The sequence below is a fragment of the Coccidioides immitis genome, assembly GCF_000149335.2.
Source record: "Coccidioides immitis RS genomic scaffold supercont3.2, whole genome shotgun sequence".
NCBI classification, from domain to species: domain Eukaryota; kingdom Fungi; phylum Ascomycota; class Eurotiomycetes; order Onygenales; family Onygenaceae; genus Coccidioides; species Coccidioides immitis.
In genome coordinates, this window is record NW_004504309.1 from 5,118,747 (window position 1) to 5,136,430 (window position 17,684).

Sequence of the window (17,684 nt, forward strand, 5' to 3'; positions counted from 1 at the left end):
GCTGTCAACCTGGTTTAATGCCGCAACAGCGCAAGGTTTCTTTTTTCTTTTTCGTCTGCACATCTTTTCCTTTTTTTTATTTTATTTATTTAATATTTTTTTTTTTTTTTTGTTTCAACTATTATCTGCCTGCCCAGACTCGATCCAAGGGCCGTCCCGTAGCCTGCACTGCTGCAATAGCTCTCTTGAAATAGGAATTTGGTCTCGAGACACCCCCTCACGTCCCAAAAAATAACAATAAAAAAGGAGCATCTCTACCCTGACTCAAGGCTTGATTTTCTTTTTCTTTTCCCTTTTTTTTGTTTGATACCTACGACATGTGGATGCTGTATTCGAGCCCTAGCTTAGGATTCGAAGTGCTCTCTTGGCCTCAAGGTGTGTTTTAACACCCATTCATCCTCCTGCTCCTCCTCCTCCTCCTCCTCAACACATAACGTGTAGGCACGAATGAAGTTACTCCCCAATCTCCTCTGGTTAGGCTCCCGAGTTACACCCTTCTGTCGTGTAACCCGCCATTTCTCCCCCCAGACACTACGCCCGTTTGCCGCGCACTGACAAATCCTGAATCAAAACTGTCGCTGGAAGCCTGTTCTGGCGGTTTGAGGAGTGTGTCTTGTCTGTTTTTGTTGCCAAGCCACGACAATCCTTTTTTTTTCTTTGGCAACGGAGGTCGCAGATGGTGCCTCCGGCTGCAGACAACGCGCGTTCCCCCCGCCTCCATCATTTGTCCATCCAATACGGAGTACATACATTACATTGCACCGTTTCTGTCAATCAGTCCATCCTGAGACTGCAGTCAGCGGTTTAAGGTTGCCGATCTGTCGAAGTCTTTGTTCGGTGGTACCCGTCGCTTTGAGATCCCTAAATTGGTGCTGGCATCAGCGATCTCCTGCAAGGTTGCCTGGTTAACGGATCTACTCCGTACATTGTCATATTCAGCACTTATGCCAACAAAGAGGACAGGATCGAGTCGTTATCAGCCGGATCAACGGTCTCAAAACGTTCTTGAAACACTCAATAGCCGTGCCTAGACTCTTAACCGTCCCTTTGAAAGGAGAAAATCTCGGTCGCTACGGAGTACGAAGTACACCGAGCCGCTGACTGTGGTATGCAGCTACGCACTTTATTCCCGTTGGGACACTTCGCACTCCGTACTCCGCTTAGTTAGTCAACTGTCCAGTTTTGTAGTTATTCTGAACGCCGGGAGTTCGAACCAGGCCGCTTTCAATAGCTGCAGATGCAATTTTTTTTTTTTTTTTTTTTTTTTTTTTTTTTTTTTTTTTTTTTTTTTTTTTTTTTCCATCACCTTTTTCCTCTTTCTCCATTTTATTCTTTCTATCGAAAGAGGACATCATATCGACCCCCCACCGGCAACGATCGGTGATAAAACAGAGTTTCCTACCAGTATCAATCGATGCCAGTGATGCAGATGGGGCGGCGATAATGTATGGAGTATCTCCAACTCTGCAGGCAGACAGAATTCCGGTACCCCTCGGCATTGTCGTTGTCGTTTTCATGCTGTTTTGGGCTCTGGCTTTAGAGCACCAGGATCCGGTGCCTGCTCATCAAAGGGCGTTTTACTGTCTGAGATGGTGCTGGAGCTGACGCCGAAGCAATCGGTCCCTTTTCAACCGCGTCATGCGTGCGCTTTTTCGATGAGCGAGGGGCATCTTTGGAAGACCCTGCCTTGATGCTCTTCTTTGGTTTCGCGGCGTCTCCTGGCGCCATTGGAGGGGTGAGCTGCTACGCATCACTTGGGGGGGGGGGGGGGGGGAAATGCAAAACTTGAAAATTCTTAACTAGTGCAGGTAACCACTGTGGAGGGCGCGTGTGTGGCCTGTTCCTGCGACGACAACGAACTCGCAGGCTTATGACGGCCGTGGAGAGGATCCAGCATTTTCATCCTGCCAGCATAGCCTACGATTTTTACATCCCCAATTCTTGTTGATGGCGTGATCCGCCAGAAGAAAGTGATTATAGGTGTATTCGGTCGCGGGCATCAGGGCTGACTTTCTGTCACAGCCTAACGGTACTCTGTTGCTTTAGGAAATCCGCACCCATGGACATGAAGCGACGAGCAACGATATCGCTGGTGTATCCCTGTCCACGACAGGCACGTCCCTGTGGCGGCAGACGATTGATAAGTACATAAATACTTACATATATGCCAGTCATGTTACCCGCTAGCTTCAGTTAATGCCCCCGTCTCTAACTGGCGGTGCGGTAAGCATGCGACTTAATGCGCATTTTTCCCCTCTCCCACCAAAGGTGGTTTTGGTTTCTCTTTATGTTGACGTCCGACGGCCGAGATGGTGCCTGAACCCATTTCAATATTCATGGATCATTTTCAAACCTAGCCTGGTACCCGAGGTCGCAACCGGGAAACTGCAACGCCCCAATGCTCACGAGTCCAGTGAACCGAAAGAAGGCTGATGCCTCTATCAACATATAACCGTGTGGAGAGCCGGTTGGCGTGGCTTTGGGATGTAGTCACGTAGCGGTCTCGCTGTCACTAAGCGTATTGTCTAAAGCCAAATAAAAATATCTCAAGCACAGTCTATAGCATGTTCATAGTGTTAACATATGGCTGAATTGCCAAAAGGACGGGGAATTGCAGAGGTTCTAAATATTACCACTCCAAGGAAGCTTGTACTCCAGAGATTTCCTGATGAGACAATAGCACTTTGTACCCTTCAGGATGATTTCGCATCTGCACTGCGCGCCACTGAGTTGAGGGATTTTTTTAACCGGGCCAATCCTAGCTGCGAGAGTATTGAAAAGCCTGGCCTTTCTCGGTTTTGCGTCAGATTGTACAAGTCTATAGGTGCGCGAGTGGCCAAAGGGAATGTTACTGGGAGAGATGAATTCGCTCTTGGGGCTTGAGAGATAGGCCAGCAAGATTCAGGATAGGTTAGGTGACTGATTGAGGCTTGGGGGGCGTATAACGGCAAAAAAGTCTCCCCCAGTATTTCTATATCGGATGTTCGATGGGTGGATTTCAGATGACGTGCATGAAACGTGGCGCTGGTTTTGAACTTTTGTGTATCTAATTGAATGTGGCGATTACTGCAACGATATGAACAAGTCTTGTGCAGTCCAGATCCCCTAGCAAGGTAGAAATTCTAACATTGTGCCTATGGGAGTAGAACTGGTCGTCTTATTTGTATATGTAGGCACTATTGACCTACTATAGCCAAAGGGCTATGACCCTATTCCGAAGATGGCCATGGAAGGGATGTATGCAAATTGCATAATAGTCTCTCTGAAGCTTTTCTTTTATTTATTTTATATTTTTAACTTTTAATTTTTAATTTTAATTTTTTTTTTTTTTTTTTTAGGAATTCCTTACTCCGTAAACCGGAATGATTCGAGAAGAATAAAATCTGATATCGCTGCTGAAATCGCCCCCCATGCGTGGGTGTCCTAACGGCATACTTTTCATCCCCAGTCTCTTCGAGCAGACAGAGCATTCCGCGCTTGCCGTATATGCAGCTGCCGTAGAAAGAATCAATCCTGGAAGTTATCTCAAGGTTCACTGATGGTCCCGCCCGCTAGTCACACACCTGTCAGGAATCTTTAATGTCCCGGCGGGTCTTGGTGAACGCACTTGAAAGGGGTCACTAGACATACCAAAGCTGGCTAGTGAATATGCTGATGCGCAATACTCAGATAGTAATCATAAGCCTTATGCCAGCCTTAACTGTGCAAACGCTGCCACGCAGAGCCAACAAGGTTCTAAACCCGCCTTTTGGGTAGGGATCCACGCCATTCGATAAAGTCTTGTGGTTGAAGTGGTCCATGGGCTAAAATCCAGGCATTCCATCAATATCAAAGCCATACATGGACATGCCGGAGGATTGAAACATCAGTTCACTTCAGTAATCGCCTGTAGTCCCTCAATTGGTATTGTGACACAAATCCATCCAATGGTCTCTGACGTGGCATGGTATATCAATTTGCCAAACGGGAGACTGAAGCCACGATGAACTGGGGAAGATAGCATCCTGTCCTGTTGCACTTTGGGGCAAAGCATGGAAATTCAGAGGATTGTGCACATTGCAAAGTTCCTTGTGCAAAGAGCCTTTATCTCCAGGATACCGGCAGTGCTGGGTGCAGAGAGTAATGTCATTTAGGTTTCTCTTCCTAAAATTTTCATCTAGCACACATAAATCTTGCAGTCCTTTCTGCACTGGCGACGGCCCCATTTATCGCTGACACATCTAGACGTGGTGGGGAAATTTGTTGACCCTTGTCAGATGTGAAGCAATAATGGACCTTCATTTCAACAAGCCAGTCTCACAGGATGCAGCTCTGGCTTCCTAGCTGTTATTGTCATCACTTGCAAGATATCATATTGGGGTGCAAGATGCCAGAATAAGAAAGCGAAGACAGTACGCCGCATGGTGCCTTGGAAGCGCCCCAAGGCGTTCATCAGATAAAGCGAGGAATTGGTCTTCCTAATTATGACATTTTTGCAAGAGCCTCAGGAGCAACTGTGTGACTCAGACACCTATAGCCAGTGTCACAAGAAAGATTTAGCTAAATAGGTGATTTCTGGAAAACAAAGCAACTGGTTGGTGACATGGGGAATCAAGTCTCCTCCCATGTGCGCATTAAACTTTTGATCTCAATTGAATGTTTTTGCTCCTTTGTTCCTCTAGTTAGTTACCATGTCCGCCTCGAGTATTGTGCTTGTGGTCAACCTGACGCGTCTGCCAGCTTTCTCAGAGGCCCCCGGAGCGGATTAGGCTGCTTATTACATGAAATCCATCTGCGAAAGCACTTTATGTCCTGTGCGGGGTCTCCGAGGCAGGAGAGGATATCCAGATGAGACCCTGAAATCTCAACCCATGAATGAGGCATTGCCACCCCGAACAAGTCACTGATTTTGGCTCACTACTCATTTTTGAGTTTTCGATTGATGAACTACCACACAGTTTGACAGGTTGTCATGGCCAAGGTGGAAGAGAACTTTGTGCCTTGGGACGACTGTGTCGCTGGTTTCGTGAAGAAGCCCGTCCTCTGTCTGCTCTGCTCGATGGTCTTGGGGATGAGTGTGGACGTGGATAATGATGGGCGCCTGTTGCCCAATACTATGGCACCGTTAGTTAGATATCTATATTGTTCCATCAGAGAAAGCTATGGTCTACTAATCAGCCCTTGAATCAGCAATGCTTGGTGCATTAACTGTTTGCTCCAAGGAGACATGTATAATCACAGTCTTGTCACAAACATTGAGGGCTTTCTATGCAATCCCTGGGCCCATCAGATGATGTTTTGATCCTTGCCTATTGTAGATCATCGTTCGCGCCGGCTATGGCTAGTCCTGTCGCAAGCAACTTATGGTGATAAGCTGGATGAACTGGTTATGGAATTTAGCGGCGCAATAGTGAACTTTGGTTTTCACTGGCATGGGGAGCCACTCAGCAAATATGGTTCATCAAAAATATGATTAAAATTGGTATTACTGGAATGATAAGATAATAGGTAACTATTCTGTAGTGATATGCGATATCCACAATTACACCACAGCACAGTCGGCGTCGTAGGTCGCCGGGTTGATGAAAGATGGAACAGGGTTATTATTGTAGCCCAGGCGGATCAAGGTATTGGCTAAAGGTTGAAGCGACTATTAGCCATTGATTCAAGGGATAGCAACGTGGAACTTACCGTTCTTCCGGTACATAGGCCACCCTAGGTCCCTTAGTCCGGTCCAAGGATTCGCGGCGAAAGTGGCCCAAGCTTTTTGCATGGTCTTCTTCAGTTGAGTCTGTGCAGGGGACTCAGGATCTCCAGTGACACCCTGCGAGTTGCCGAAAATCATATGGAGATCAACACCGTGATATGCAGCGCTGTTGGGAAAGAGTCGAGTATTATCCCAATCAGCGAAGTAGCGATATCTCCAGACAGGAACGTGATAGTTGTTTCTGTAATCCGCCTCCTCCATCGACGGGCAATTGAAGACGTCGGTAACGAACTGCGCCCATTCTGCGTCGGTGAGCACGCTGCCTCTGGCCCATGCAGAGATGTTGTAAAAGGACGATTCCTGGTCCGTGTGGCCAACAATCATGGGCTGGGACCATCGATTAGCTTCTCTCGGGGGCATGGCGTGAACGGTCCACTTACTACACGAGCAAATTTGCCCTGAGAGGCCAGGGAGTGGTAGTCATCAAAAACGATATCGCCGTCTGGAACAGGCTGGAACACTGGCTGAGACCGCGCGACGCTGGTATTTGGTGGCGGTTTAACCGAAGCAGCAGCAGCCTTGAGCTCGACTGCGCTCTTACTCATCATGCAAGGGAGCACATCTCCTTCCGATCCGCATCCAACAAGGGCAGAAGCGTTATACCAATGCTTCGTTGCAAGCTCCCTTGAGTTCAGAGCAAAGCTGAAGATGGTCCCCGAATGTTCAATCAGACCCGCAACAATGGGGTCTTGCGTGTATGCGAAGGCATAAGCATCCACAGAGAGACTGCCAGAAGACTGACCAAAGATAGTGATTCTCTTAGGGTCTCCGCCAAAAGCCTTCACATTGTCTCGGAGCCACTCGACTGCAAGGCGCTGGTCTCTCAAACCCAAGTTCTGAGTTTGACCGGGGGCGCCGGGAAATCCAAAGATGCTAACACGGTAGTTCACGGTGACTACGATAACATCTTCAGCGGCTGAGAAGAACTGGCCGTTGTAGAATGGGGTGTTGGTGTCTCCAGTCGTGAATCCTGAGGCATACAAAATTAGCGATGCCTTTAGCCGGTGGCTGACACAATTGAGGAGTTAAAATTTTTATCTCAACATACTTCCTCCATAGAAGAAGACAAGTACGGGCCTCTTTGCGTTGTTGAGGCATTTTGTCCATATGTTTAGTGTCAAGCAATCTTCGCTTTGGGGGTTGCCGCGTCCTCCGGTAAAGGAGGTAAAAATCTCAGCGAAATTCGGGGTTGCATCCGGGAAGGCGACCAATTTGGATGGCGTGAATACGCAGTCACTGGTATACAGTTTGCATCATAATGTCTGGAAGAGGAACCGCGACGGTCCTTACGAATGCAATCAAAACTTACGCTCCCTGGGACGAGGACTACCGTTAGCTCGGTGGCTCACACATAGGTAACCAGGCAGCCATGGGTATTTATGTGCAACCACCACTTTCATGCTGTACTTACAAAGTTCGAGGCGACATATGGCTCGTTGCCCACGTACCTCTGGGGAGGCTTGAATCGCAGCTGGCCGACCGGGGCTTTTGCGTATGGGATTCCGAGGAATTCCTTGACGCCGGAAGCAAATGGGGCCGGGTGGCCAGTGATCAGGCCGTTTGTGGTGTTGACGGTGAGGCAATCGCCTAAAACTCCCCAAAAAAGGGAGACGGCAGCAAAGCAGAGCCGACCGGAGAGCTTCATGGCCACGGGGAGTCGATGAAACGAGGGCGGCAAGTGTTGTGGATTGTGCAGGGATGGCGATTTGGGGGAGCTTGGGCGGTGTATATAAACGGCCTCAAACCCACCCCGGCAGCCAGGTCTCCGGGCTGGCTGGACGGGGCAAGAAAGCGACAGAGCCCTGCCTCCGCCTAGCCATGTGCGATCTCAGGACCTTCGCGCCATCGAGTCTTGGCCATTATATTCGGCTGAGAGAAACGTAGGCGAGAACACGGCGGGAAATGAACTGGAGGCTAGCCTGTGCTACATCGGCCTCAAAGACATGGCTCAATTTCCGGGCAGGACGTAAATAACTAACTCAAGTTAGATTCATCACTGGTCAGTTAACTAGTCATCACGCCATCGAACGACAATTGACAAGCAAGCAGCCTGCAGAAATTCAAGCGCAGGGGCCCAGAGTGGGCAGAGGAATGAAAAAGACAGCGAGGTGGAGAAGAGCAGCGACTCCCCGATCCCCGACGGAGGAGGCATCGTGAAGGCCAAACTGACTCCGGGGCGCCGGATCCCACACTGCCGGGACTTCGCCCGATCGCAGGCAGACTTCGACACCATCGTGGATGTGGATAACTTGTATCCGAAGTAGTTTAGTTAATATGTAGCTATTTTAGTGTCAGCAAATTTGCTAACTAACTAATGACTCCGTGGTTAAGTCTCGCCACCAGGGACGATGTTGCCGACCGCCAATCAAGATGCCAGCCGGTTTTCGTCACGCACGCCGGTTCTCTGCGATCGTGATCCTCCCGTACCGCCGTATAACGCACTACAAGTTGGCATCGCGTGGCAGTTCAACATCGTCTGGGGCTTTGCAGCCCAGAGTCAGACTGCCATCACTCGAAGAGCCCCCATCCGTGTAACTACGCAGCCCCCCTGGAGCGGCGAGCTTGACCACCCACAGACGCGGTTATGGCATCGATGGGCTGCCGTCAATTAAGCCTTTTTTGCTTCCGTAACCTACCGCCGAACCTCTCTTGCCTTCGCTTCTCGGCACCTTTTTTTCTTGCAGTTTGAGTTCAAACTTTCCGGCAAAATGAAAGGATGGCTCCAAAAAAGCTTTTCCCTCGAGAAAATCTTTTCAACTACGGAGTAGTTATCCCACAGCGAACTATCTACCCGCTCCTCAGGCTGAGACATGAGCAGGAGTTACGGAGTATCATGTAGCAGTTGGCTAACGGAATACACAGTCATGGATCATTGCTCGAGCTGCTTCACAACTACTCTCCTCCAAACCTGAGAACAAGGCACGCATGATCCGTGCGCAGGAGCTTTGGGCGGCCCTCCTTTAGCTTTCTATATCTTCCCCCCGCCCAGAAACACGACCTTCGCTTAGAACCCACGGTATCGGGGACACTAACTAATCATAATATGGAGTACCCTATGCGAAATGGAGCACCTTGCATGCTCCGCTGCACACTCACTGGCTATGTGCTGCTTGACTCCCCCCGCTGTCATGCATACGCGGGATCGATGCTATGTACTCTTTGCTTCCGTAAGATCGTTCGAAAAATATGTATGCCGGGGCTTGTGGGAGAGGCTCTCCCTCCTCCGCAGATGTTGTGATCCACATTCCCCCTGGGCCTAATCCTTTTCCACTCCTCAAGTGTCTCTTGATGATAACCGCTGGGCCCGTCCGGGTATGGCTATTGGGAACATTTGAAGCAAATGGACGCATTCCTTTTGACACGGTACCGTTCCGCCATGATACATATCATTCATCATCTTGGGGCTTGCCGTCTGTTCACTTCGATCTTTATCTGACAGCGCATCTCGGTCTCGCAACCGCCAACGGCACGTCAGATGCGGCTGATTCTTAACCTTTTTCTTTTCTTTTCTTTTTTTTTTTTTTTTCCTTCCCTTTGATCTACTCCCCGCCTCTCTCCTTACTCTGCACCCTTGATCCTCTGGATCTTCCCTCCGCCCTTTTTCCCCGTATGCGGGGATTATCAGCGCAATGACTATCAACTATGGACAGGGCACACCGTCGGCCCCCAGCAGAGGGTACCAATTGTATATAACTGCCTTGGTCATGGTTTTAGTTGCTGCTCTGTTTGTCTTTGCGCGCATTTTCTCGAGAATCGCCACAAAGCGGGTTGGGCTAGATGACTATCTGGTCATTGCTGCGCTGGTAAGGGGGACTGCCCGTCGATCAGCTTGTTGCGCCTGCGTGGCGCAATTTTTTTTCTTAACCGCTACCTAACCTTAAGCCTTGTGTCAGGTATCTTCGGTATTCTTGACAGCGAGCATCAACCTAGGCAGGTTTTCCATCGCTCAGTCCACCGTCAGCCTGTCATGTTAACATGCAGTGATAGCCGTCGTTCACGGATATGGAACCAGATCTAGTGACTTGACGTCGGCGGATAAGAAGCTTGCTCTGAAGGTTCGCTAGCAACTGCCTTGATAATATCTACCTGTTTTGGTCCCTTCACAGATCTAAGCTAAGATGTAAACTATGAACAGTGGTTTTTTATAGCCCAGCCTCTCTACAAGTTAGTCCTCGGATTCACAAAAGCCGCAATCGTATGTCTTTACATTCGAATTTTCGTCTCAAAGCTATTCCAGCGTGTATGCCGCGGCGTGCTGCTTGCGGTGACGATTTGGGCCGTCGCTGCTCTCTTGGCGACCATTTTCCAATGCCTTCCGATTGAAGCATCCTGGGACAAGTCAATCGCCCACAAATGTATAAACAAGAATGCGTTTTGGTATGGCTTTGCGGTGACAAATACATCCCTCGATTTCATACTATTGTTGTTACCAATTCAGCCTGTGTTGAAACTCCATCTCCACTGGAAGGAAAAGGTCGGCTTACTGGGAGTATTTGCCCTGGGAACTTTGTTCGTTGTGACCACCCCCCTAAATAGTAGTTGTTTACGCTACTGACCAGCGGCCCGTAGCGTATGTATTACGAGCATCATTCGAACCACTGCCGTTGCGCAAACCACGACCGGTCCAAAAAAAGATATCACCTGTAAGTCACATCTCCAAGCTGCTGTAGCGACGGGGTATTACCCTAACTGTCTTCAGAATGCTAATGGCGTACGTAGGGGACTTCATCCCCCGTTCTGTATGGACGTTGGTTGAGGCAAATACGGGTATAATATGCGCTTGTCTGCCTATTCTGAAGGGGCCGCTTGGTCGCCTTTTCCCCCGTCTATTCCACCTATCCACTGGCAAAGGTACCAACAATCGATACGGTTCTGGACGTGTGAACTCCTATGTTCTTCAGCACCGAGCCGGCCACGAAGTGAGTGGGAACCAAGTTACGAACATCAGCACTGGGGCCGGAAGAAAGGGGGCGGAGAGCGGGGATCCTTATTCTAGGAGAAGCAGCGAAGAGTACATTATTGACTCGAAAGACAATCACTCGCGAGATGGGATGGAGCCAGGAATAATGATGAAGAGAGAGATTGATGTCTCATATGAAACTGAGGCAGAATCATCGCGGTCCCTTAAGCAAACAGATGAAAGATTATGAGGCATATTTAAAAGACAAAAAGCGTTGCATTTGTTACATGGTATGACAAGATAAGCAGATTGAGTTATTGATCCAGAACTCACAAAACTTGGCCATCTACTGTGTAGATTTGTAAAGACAATATGGTTTAAGATGGGAACATATCTCATTTGTTGGCAAATATAAGCTTGCCAATTTGGATGACGAATGGAAACAAATCGTCATTTTCCCATAACCATCCTAGGAGTTACAGCACGTAGAACTCTATTCGAATAGAAAGACAAAACAGAGTTCGGCTGGAAAGAAATAATAATAATAATAATAATAATAAAATTCTTAGGATTGTTAGCTATGTACTTAGACGGGCCCGCCACCAATCCAAAGCTTTGTAGAAGTGTATATACAGTCAAATGAATGTGCTTTCAAGAGATTCCATTGCAAAGGGCCTTTCCCCACGCAGCCAACCACCTCCTTCTATCGCCTAATCTCCATTGACATTCCCCCTGTCACACCACTCCGATTTCCGTGAGGTGCGGCGGTAGCAGTGAGATGGCCTGTTTAGGAGGACTCCTTCGGAGGGGGAAGAGGGGGCTATAAGTCTACATTAGTATCACCCGAGTCAAGTAAAAGGTGATTTCAGCTTCATCAGTGTATAGGTATGAATATTTACTCACAAGTCTCGGGTAGTTCTCGGGTCTGACAGGACCCTTGCAGTAGTCTGGGTCACCAAGACTACAGCACAAGCTAATATCATTGATGAGAAAGGCGCCATGGGGATTGAGACGATTAGTCTAATTCTACCCTGTATTCAGCATCCAATTACATTCTGTGCATTTGTAAATTCCTGATGCATAATGTCTCCAGCTTGTTGACATAAAGACATAAACTGTTCAACCCATTTCTGGTCATACTGGTCAAGTTCTGCAAGACCCTGGCAGTATGCATCTTGATAACCGCACAGGCCTTGCATGAGGACATTCCGCCGCGGGCAGGGCTGTATGATCCCATCCATCCAGCTCATTTGTGGGTTGCATTTGAACACCTGGATTGCACCCATCATCGCCACCCGCCCGCTGAATACAAACGTCCGTGGCTCCACTTTGATGCGGTTCTTCTTCAACCACCGCTTGGCAAGGCCACTGTGGCTGCAAGAGACCATCTCTTCAAAGAACCATGAGACAAAGATGAAAACAAGAAGCCCGACCCCATCCCATCCCTTCTGAGCAGCGACAAACGTCATGCAGGCAAGTTGCAGAAATGAGAGGAACTGCAGAAGGAATGCAAGTGTCATGACGCCGCCGTCGCCGAAGATAGTGGTGATAGATTGTATCATCGATTTGTTCAAGAGATTATCGACAATGCCTCTATCTCCGACGTACAGGTACCACGTAGACGCATTCTGGTGGATCGCGCTGAGCATGCACGCATCCATCCTTTGGCCCTCGTTGTCTTGAAGGTAGTGTGGTGCGCGTTTGATTATGACAAGCCGGCGGCAGATGCGTAGCAGGAAGGCGACGATGATGGAACCTGCAGTCCCATACATCCCAAACAAAGAGCAAAACGCTGTGGCGCCGCCAAGCATGCCCAGCAGGATGACTTCGACAACAACGTCTTGTAGGACGGTGATGGTCTTTGCTCGATGCGGATGACCCGGGCCCTCCTCTCGAGAGAAGCGTAGGACATGCAGAGTCTGATACCGCCGAAAGAGGGATGTGCTCGGAGGTGTTATAGCAATATTTCCCGCACCGGGCTTGGTAGTATTAGGGGTTTTGGCGACCGTCTCGGGCATGGGGATAGTCTTGGCCTGACGGACGCTATACGCTGTGATCATACTGCTTGCCGCACCGTTCGCACAGGGAAACACAGAGCCCCAGTTTGCGTCCCATACTTCACGACGCAACTCTCCAATCGAACATGCTTCGTCCAGAAAATTCGGTCCTTCTTTAAGGAGCCGAGCAACGGTCGTGAGGACATGCAATTTTGGAAAGAGGCCGATTTGGAGACGGCCGGACAATGATGCCATTCCAGCAAATCGGTGGCCTTCTTGCGGCCTCGCAAGATAGGTGACTAGAGGGATCAGGGCCGCCAATTCGAAAAGTATGGCGAAGCCGCTATCGCTACCTGTGCCAAAGCTGAATGGAGGGTTAACCCCCAGTGTCCCTGAACCATCGGAATCATCGACTGACTTCGCCATATTGTTGCAAACTCTCCGTCCATTTCCCCCCCTCGATAGAAGAGCGTTGGGCTTTTATCGGAGAGAAAATTGGCGAACCCAACAAAATGCAGCCTAACTTGTTAAGTAGGCGAGTGATCAAACCAGTTAATCAGCCTTGCAAAAAATTTAGCTGGTTTAACAATGCAATAGGTTACTCCATATGGAGCAGGAAACTAATGCATATAATAACCGGGATACGCAGTTAGCCTTGCGTGTCTGGCCCTCACTTGTTGCACCACACCGACCCAACAGGGCTGTGCTGCTCACCCACCGAAGACCTTCATCGTCATCATCATCATCATCATCATCATCAGCAGCAGCAGCATGGTTCCATCTGTCCTCGCCTTCCGCCGAAGAAGAAATACGCTCTCACACTCACTATGGCGCAGCACTTAACGTACAACCGTGTCCTCCAGATCTTGAGGGACAGCTGCTCCGGGAGAGAAACATTCTTGTCCAAAAGTACAAGAATGCCTTCGGAACTTAAGGCGTTTGATCCCGAGCCAGGCACCCTGTTCAATCAAACCTTCCAGCATCTTGACGAATTTGTGAATCTTCCTACCGGGGGTGCAATATTCGGCCTTACTTCCAAGACGAGCCGACAAGGGCTGACAAAGAAAATCTGCCAAGTCCTCTGTCAGCAACTCCACGACCCAGTGGACCATATCGAGCGCCTTGATAGGGCTTTTTCTGAGTTCCTGTATTTCGAGATATTTGATGGCCGCGTGGCTGATCCAGAATCGCTTGCGAGGGAGACATACCGGCTGTTGACGCGCCTTGTGCCCGATGAGCAGCCCTACTGGGAACTCAATGCCGAAGCAACCTGCAATACTCTCACTGGCCACTTCTTCCATCCAGGGCGCCCCGAGAAAGTACCACATCGACTCAAAGCGTCCACCTTTTTTGATCGCAATATAGTATGCACGGCAATTCACACGGTCTTAGAACCGCTCGACGAAACGGGTTCGTCGTTACGTCTAACCGGTTATATCGACCTTCTCGCACAACTACTCCAAGCCGCATTAGACATCGTACCAGGCGGCCGTGTATTCACTCCAGGAAACTTGCTAGTGCTGAGGACATTTCTCTGGAAATCCTTGCAGAGGTCCGTTACCTTATACTGTTGGTCGTTGGTTAAACACGGCAACCGGGAAGTTTGGATGGATGTCACCCACCGCCAAACTTTCCATGTCCAGCGCTTTCGGCGTGTGATCGCAGCAAAACGAGATCAGGAGCTGCTGTCGGAACTTCCGGCATATCTATGCCCATGGGCTTTTGAGTTGATGCGGACACATCCGGCTGCAGCTGGTGTAGATCCCGCGTACTTTATTCATTTATTCTCTAAGCATTTTGGGAACCTATCTGCCAGGTGCATCATGAATCCAGATGGCTCTTTTCGGCAGTGCGATGGAACTGGGCCCTTTGGATGCACCCGATTTACGGGGGCGGTGATCCATGACCAGTCTGCGCACCAGGAATCTTGTGATAGAAAATGTGCAAAGCTATACTGGGATGAGGACTCCTACCGTCAAGTTCATGGCGCTAGGGCGGTGAGATTGGAAGAACCAAGAAAAGGTCTTCTACAATACTGCGCTGCTTCCAGCTCAACCATGGCAATATCCCATGTTTGGAGTCATGGTCAAGGTGGTCGCCCGGAGCGTCCGAGAGATGGGGTGCCCTCAACCGGATTCAATTCTTGTCTTCACCAACGATACTCCACCATTGCACGCCAGATGGGCTGCAATTCATACTGGATAGACACTGCCTGTATTCCTCAAGACCACCAACTGCGAAGAGAAGCAATTAGCCAAATCAATGACATCTTTGCCAATAGTCGATCTACGCTGGTATGTGACCGAGACATAATGATGATCAGTATCAAGAAGAAGACATTTGCCGTGCTGGAGTCCTTAATGGCCGCCTTACTTGTTTGTGACTGGAACAGTAGAGCTTGGACCCTTTTAGAAGGGACTAGAGGCGCCAAGGTCGTTAACCTTCTCTGCAAAGATAACCAGACTATTGAGCTGAGCGAGGTCATTCAAGCTATGTATAGCAGGGGGCGTCTCTCCCTGGCAATTCTCTGCCTGACTCTCGACCACTTAATGGGAGCCGCGGTTGTAGGGGGAGAAACCTTCCGACTGACCGAGCGTCAGCACAAGTATACCGAGACAACAGCAGCGACTCTTTTAAGCCATCGCCATGCCAGTCGTGAGGGAGATGAGGTTGTAATCTGGAGCCTACTGTGTGGGAGACTAGTATATACTGCCGAAGAGTTTTGGCGGGACGCAAAGCATATCAAGACTGGATTTTTGATCTCCGATATCCCAAGGCTCGAAGGGGTTCCAGGGTTCAGCTGGGCCCCAAGACGGCCAGGCCTGGCGTCGGGTGGTAAGATTGTTGCCCGGCGCGAATACCACCAACGGCGCATTCTGGAGGTTATGGATAGTCAAGCTGGTAGCATATGCGCGGACGGGCTCCAAGCCACGTGGAGTGTCTGTGATATGGCGGATGTGAACTTTTTCTCCAGCCTCTATCAGTGTTTTATGCATTGTATTGGCGCCCTTCACTCCTTCGGGAGAATATTTTGGAAAATGGTACTCTGGAAACAGCTGGAAACCGCCCTATATTATTGGCAGATGGCTTGCGCATCTTTGGATATGCGCCGCCGTTTCCAGCTTATTTCCCATGATGTGCAGGCTCCTATGCATCGCCTTGCTCTCATACGACCGTCTTCTTCATCGGACATTTACGATGGAGACGCAAAGGAGGCTTCTATGGCAGTGATAGAGATCACAGGCAGAGGTACATGGGCCTGGAGAAAGGTAATTTATTGGGATAACTCTGTGACGTTGCCTCCCTTTAGGGTCAAGGAAATTACAATTGAATAATGACCCAAAAAGATGGCTACCTAGCACACAAACTGTTAGTTTCCCAGTTACCAAGAAAAGCAGCTACCGGCAAGCGAAACAATGTTTTCATTGCTATGATATCAGTAGAAGCTTTCCGACTCATAACATGTAAGGCTAAGAGGTCCTAATGTTGCATGTTTAATTAAGATTGTGTCCAGGTCCAATATTCAGAACAACTCACTTCACATTTTCTAGCCCATCCTTCCTTCTGACTTTCTCAGGCTCTAACATAAAGCCTTGGTCGCTAATAGGAAGAAGCATTATGAGTTTGGCAAAGATTTCCCCCAAAATGGTGTCTGAAGAACCTAGCTCTATCAGACAATATCTCAGAGAGCCCACGAGGCTACCAACGATATGCGAAAGCTATAGGAACCATAGAACATGAACTCTATGCATCTTGTGCTCTCTGCTTGCCAACCTTGTAGGAGGTTTGGATGAGAACTGGGATAAAAACTCTGCATCCAGATCAAAGAAGATCCAAGCCGCCAAGTTGGACGCTAGTTAACTACACAGAGACTATGGAGTAGTGTCTTGATAAAAACATCATGGTACTGTAGTTAACTAGTGTGCAGTATCTCTAGAAGGTCGGGCTCAATTCTGATCCCCGGAGGCCTATTGAGGTCAGGAGTGAGAGACAGGCTTTCTGCCTCATTTAATCAATTTTTGGGGATTCAACAATGGGTAAACACTTTGTTTCACTGACACATTCTATCTGTGGGCAAATTAACTCGCGATCAATACTCCGTAGCGACCCTTGAGATCCAGACAAGCTGGGGGTGGAGTGAAGCTATCACGTGCTGGTTACTTACAGCCCGAAATTCCACATCTGGCGCAACTGCGAAGCAGAAATTTTGCGAGATCCTGAGGATCAATATTGGAGCCACGCATTTGACATGTGGCGAGACGCAGGAGATGATATGGTCAAATCAAAAATCTACAAAAGCTCCTTCCCAAAAGGAGGAAGAAACCTTCCTAGATATGCTTGGACCTCATGATTTGCTGAGGAATTACTAAAATTCCGGATATATCTGGCTTCTCCTGAGCGCTAAATTGGCGCTACGTTTTGCCGAAATCTCAACCACCATCCCTTTTGCTTCGACAGTTACTGATGTGTCTTTTCACTGCATTACCAAATGCATTTCTCCCCCCTTTTGCTCGCGCCCAAGCGAATGCCCAATGTCGCCATCCTTGAATGGCGTAATTTCATGTCAGAACCCCAGGCCCCTGCTTTGCAGCTTCAACCAGTCAGGCTGATCCTGTGTGGTAAGGCTGGCGCCTGGCTGACTTCGCCGAGGTAAGATGGCCGCCGTCTGTTAGTGGGTGTCCAATTTCACCTGGCAATCTACCTTTCATTCAGATTCCCGAAAATGTCCCCAACAATCAGAACCTAGCCAGGGTGGGAACTTGGGCAGCGCAGCAGCTCGCCTGAGTCGCCTCAGACGGTCCCTTGCAGAGTGAGACCGCGACATACCATAAGATGCTTGAGACAATCCTGCATACCACAGTACTAAATGTGTAGTGATGAGGTCCTGTGAATTTCCTCCTCCCTGCATGATGATAGTATCAAGCAACATTTGTAACCCTGCTGTCTCTTGTTTCATGTAACAACTTTCCTTCCTCATCATGTTCCGGATAATGCTAGGAAGCCTTCATTACCAATGGGGTGTGTGACTCGCAGTCCAGGT

General features: G+C 49.0%; 5 protein-coding genes across 5 annotated transcripts; 2 read left to right on the top strand and 3 right to left on the bottom strand.

The window, feature by feature from the left end:
- Positions 1-4,376: 4,376 nt before the first annotated feature.
- Positions 4,377-7,391, bottom strand: CIMG_07360 (carboxylesterase; the record flags this gene model as incomplete). Its single annotated transcript, XM_001243463.2, has 7 exons — positions 4,377-4,647; positions 4,709-5,613; positions 5,671-6,073; positions 6,127-6,716; positions 6,795-6,982; positions 7,056-7,060; positions 7,158-7,391. The coding sequence occupies 6 exons, from the start codon at positions 7,389-7,391 to the stop codon at positions 5,522-5,524; spliced, it is 1,512 nt and encodes a 503-aa protein (XP_001243464.2). The 3' UTR covers positions 4,377-4,647; positions 4,709-5,521.
- Positions 7,392-7,806: 415 nt separating this feature from the next.
- On the bottom strand, positions 7,807-9,124 carry CIMG_13137 (uncharacterized protein; the record flags this gene model as incomplete). Its single annotated transcript, XM_001243464.2, has 6 exons — positions 7,807-8,026; positions 8,189-8,281; positions 8,383-8,533; positions 8,598-8,704; positions 8,843-9,064; positions 9,114-9,124. The coding sequence occupies 6 exons, from the start codon at positions 9,122-9,124 to the stop codon at positions 7,807-7,809; spliced, it is 804 nt and encodes a 267-aa protein (XP_001243465.2).
- Positions 9,125-9,375: 251 nt separating this feature from the next.
- Positions 9,376-10,896, top strand: CIMG_07362 (uncharacterized protein; the record flags this gene model as incomplete). Its single annotated transcript, XM_001243465.2, has 6 exons — positions 9,376-9,549; positions 9,640-9,710; positions 9,765-9,801; positions 9,882-10,255; positions 10,316-10,389; positions 10,466-10,896. 6 exons carry the CDS (start codon positions 9,376-9,378, stop codon positions 10,894-10,896), a joined length of 1,161 nt encoding a protein of 386 aa, XP_001243466.2.
- Positions 10,897-11,628: 732 nt separating this feature from the next.
- Positions 11,629-13,243, bottom strand: CIMG_07363 (uncharacterized protein). The gene has a single exon (XM_001243466.2). It carries the CDS (start codon positions 13,067-13,069, stop codon positions 11,684-11,686), a length of 1,386 nt encoding a protein of 461 aa, XP_001243467.2. The 5' UTR covers positions 13,070-13,243; the 3' UTR covers positions 11,629-11,683.
- Positions 13,244-13,470: 227 nt separating this feature from the next.
- Positions 13,471-15,978, top strand: CIMG_07364 (uncharacterized protein; the record flags this gene model as incomplete). Its single annotated transcript, XM_001243467.2, has 1 exon — positions 13,471-15,978. One exon carries the CDS (start codon positions 13,471-13,473, stop codon positions 15,976-15,978), a length of 2,508 nt encoding a protein of 835 aa, XP_001243468.2.
- Positions 15,979-17,684: the final 1,706 nt, after the last annotated feature.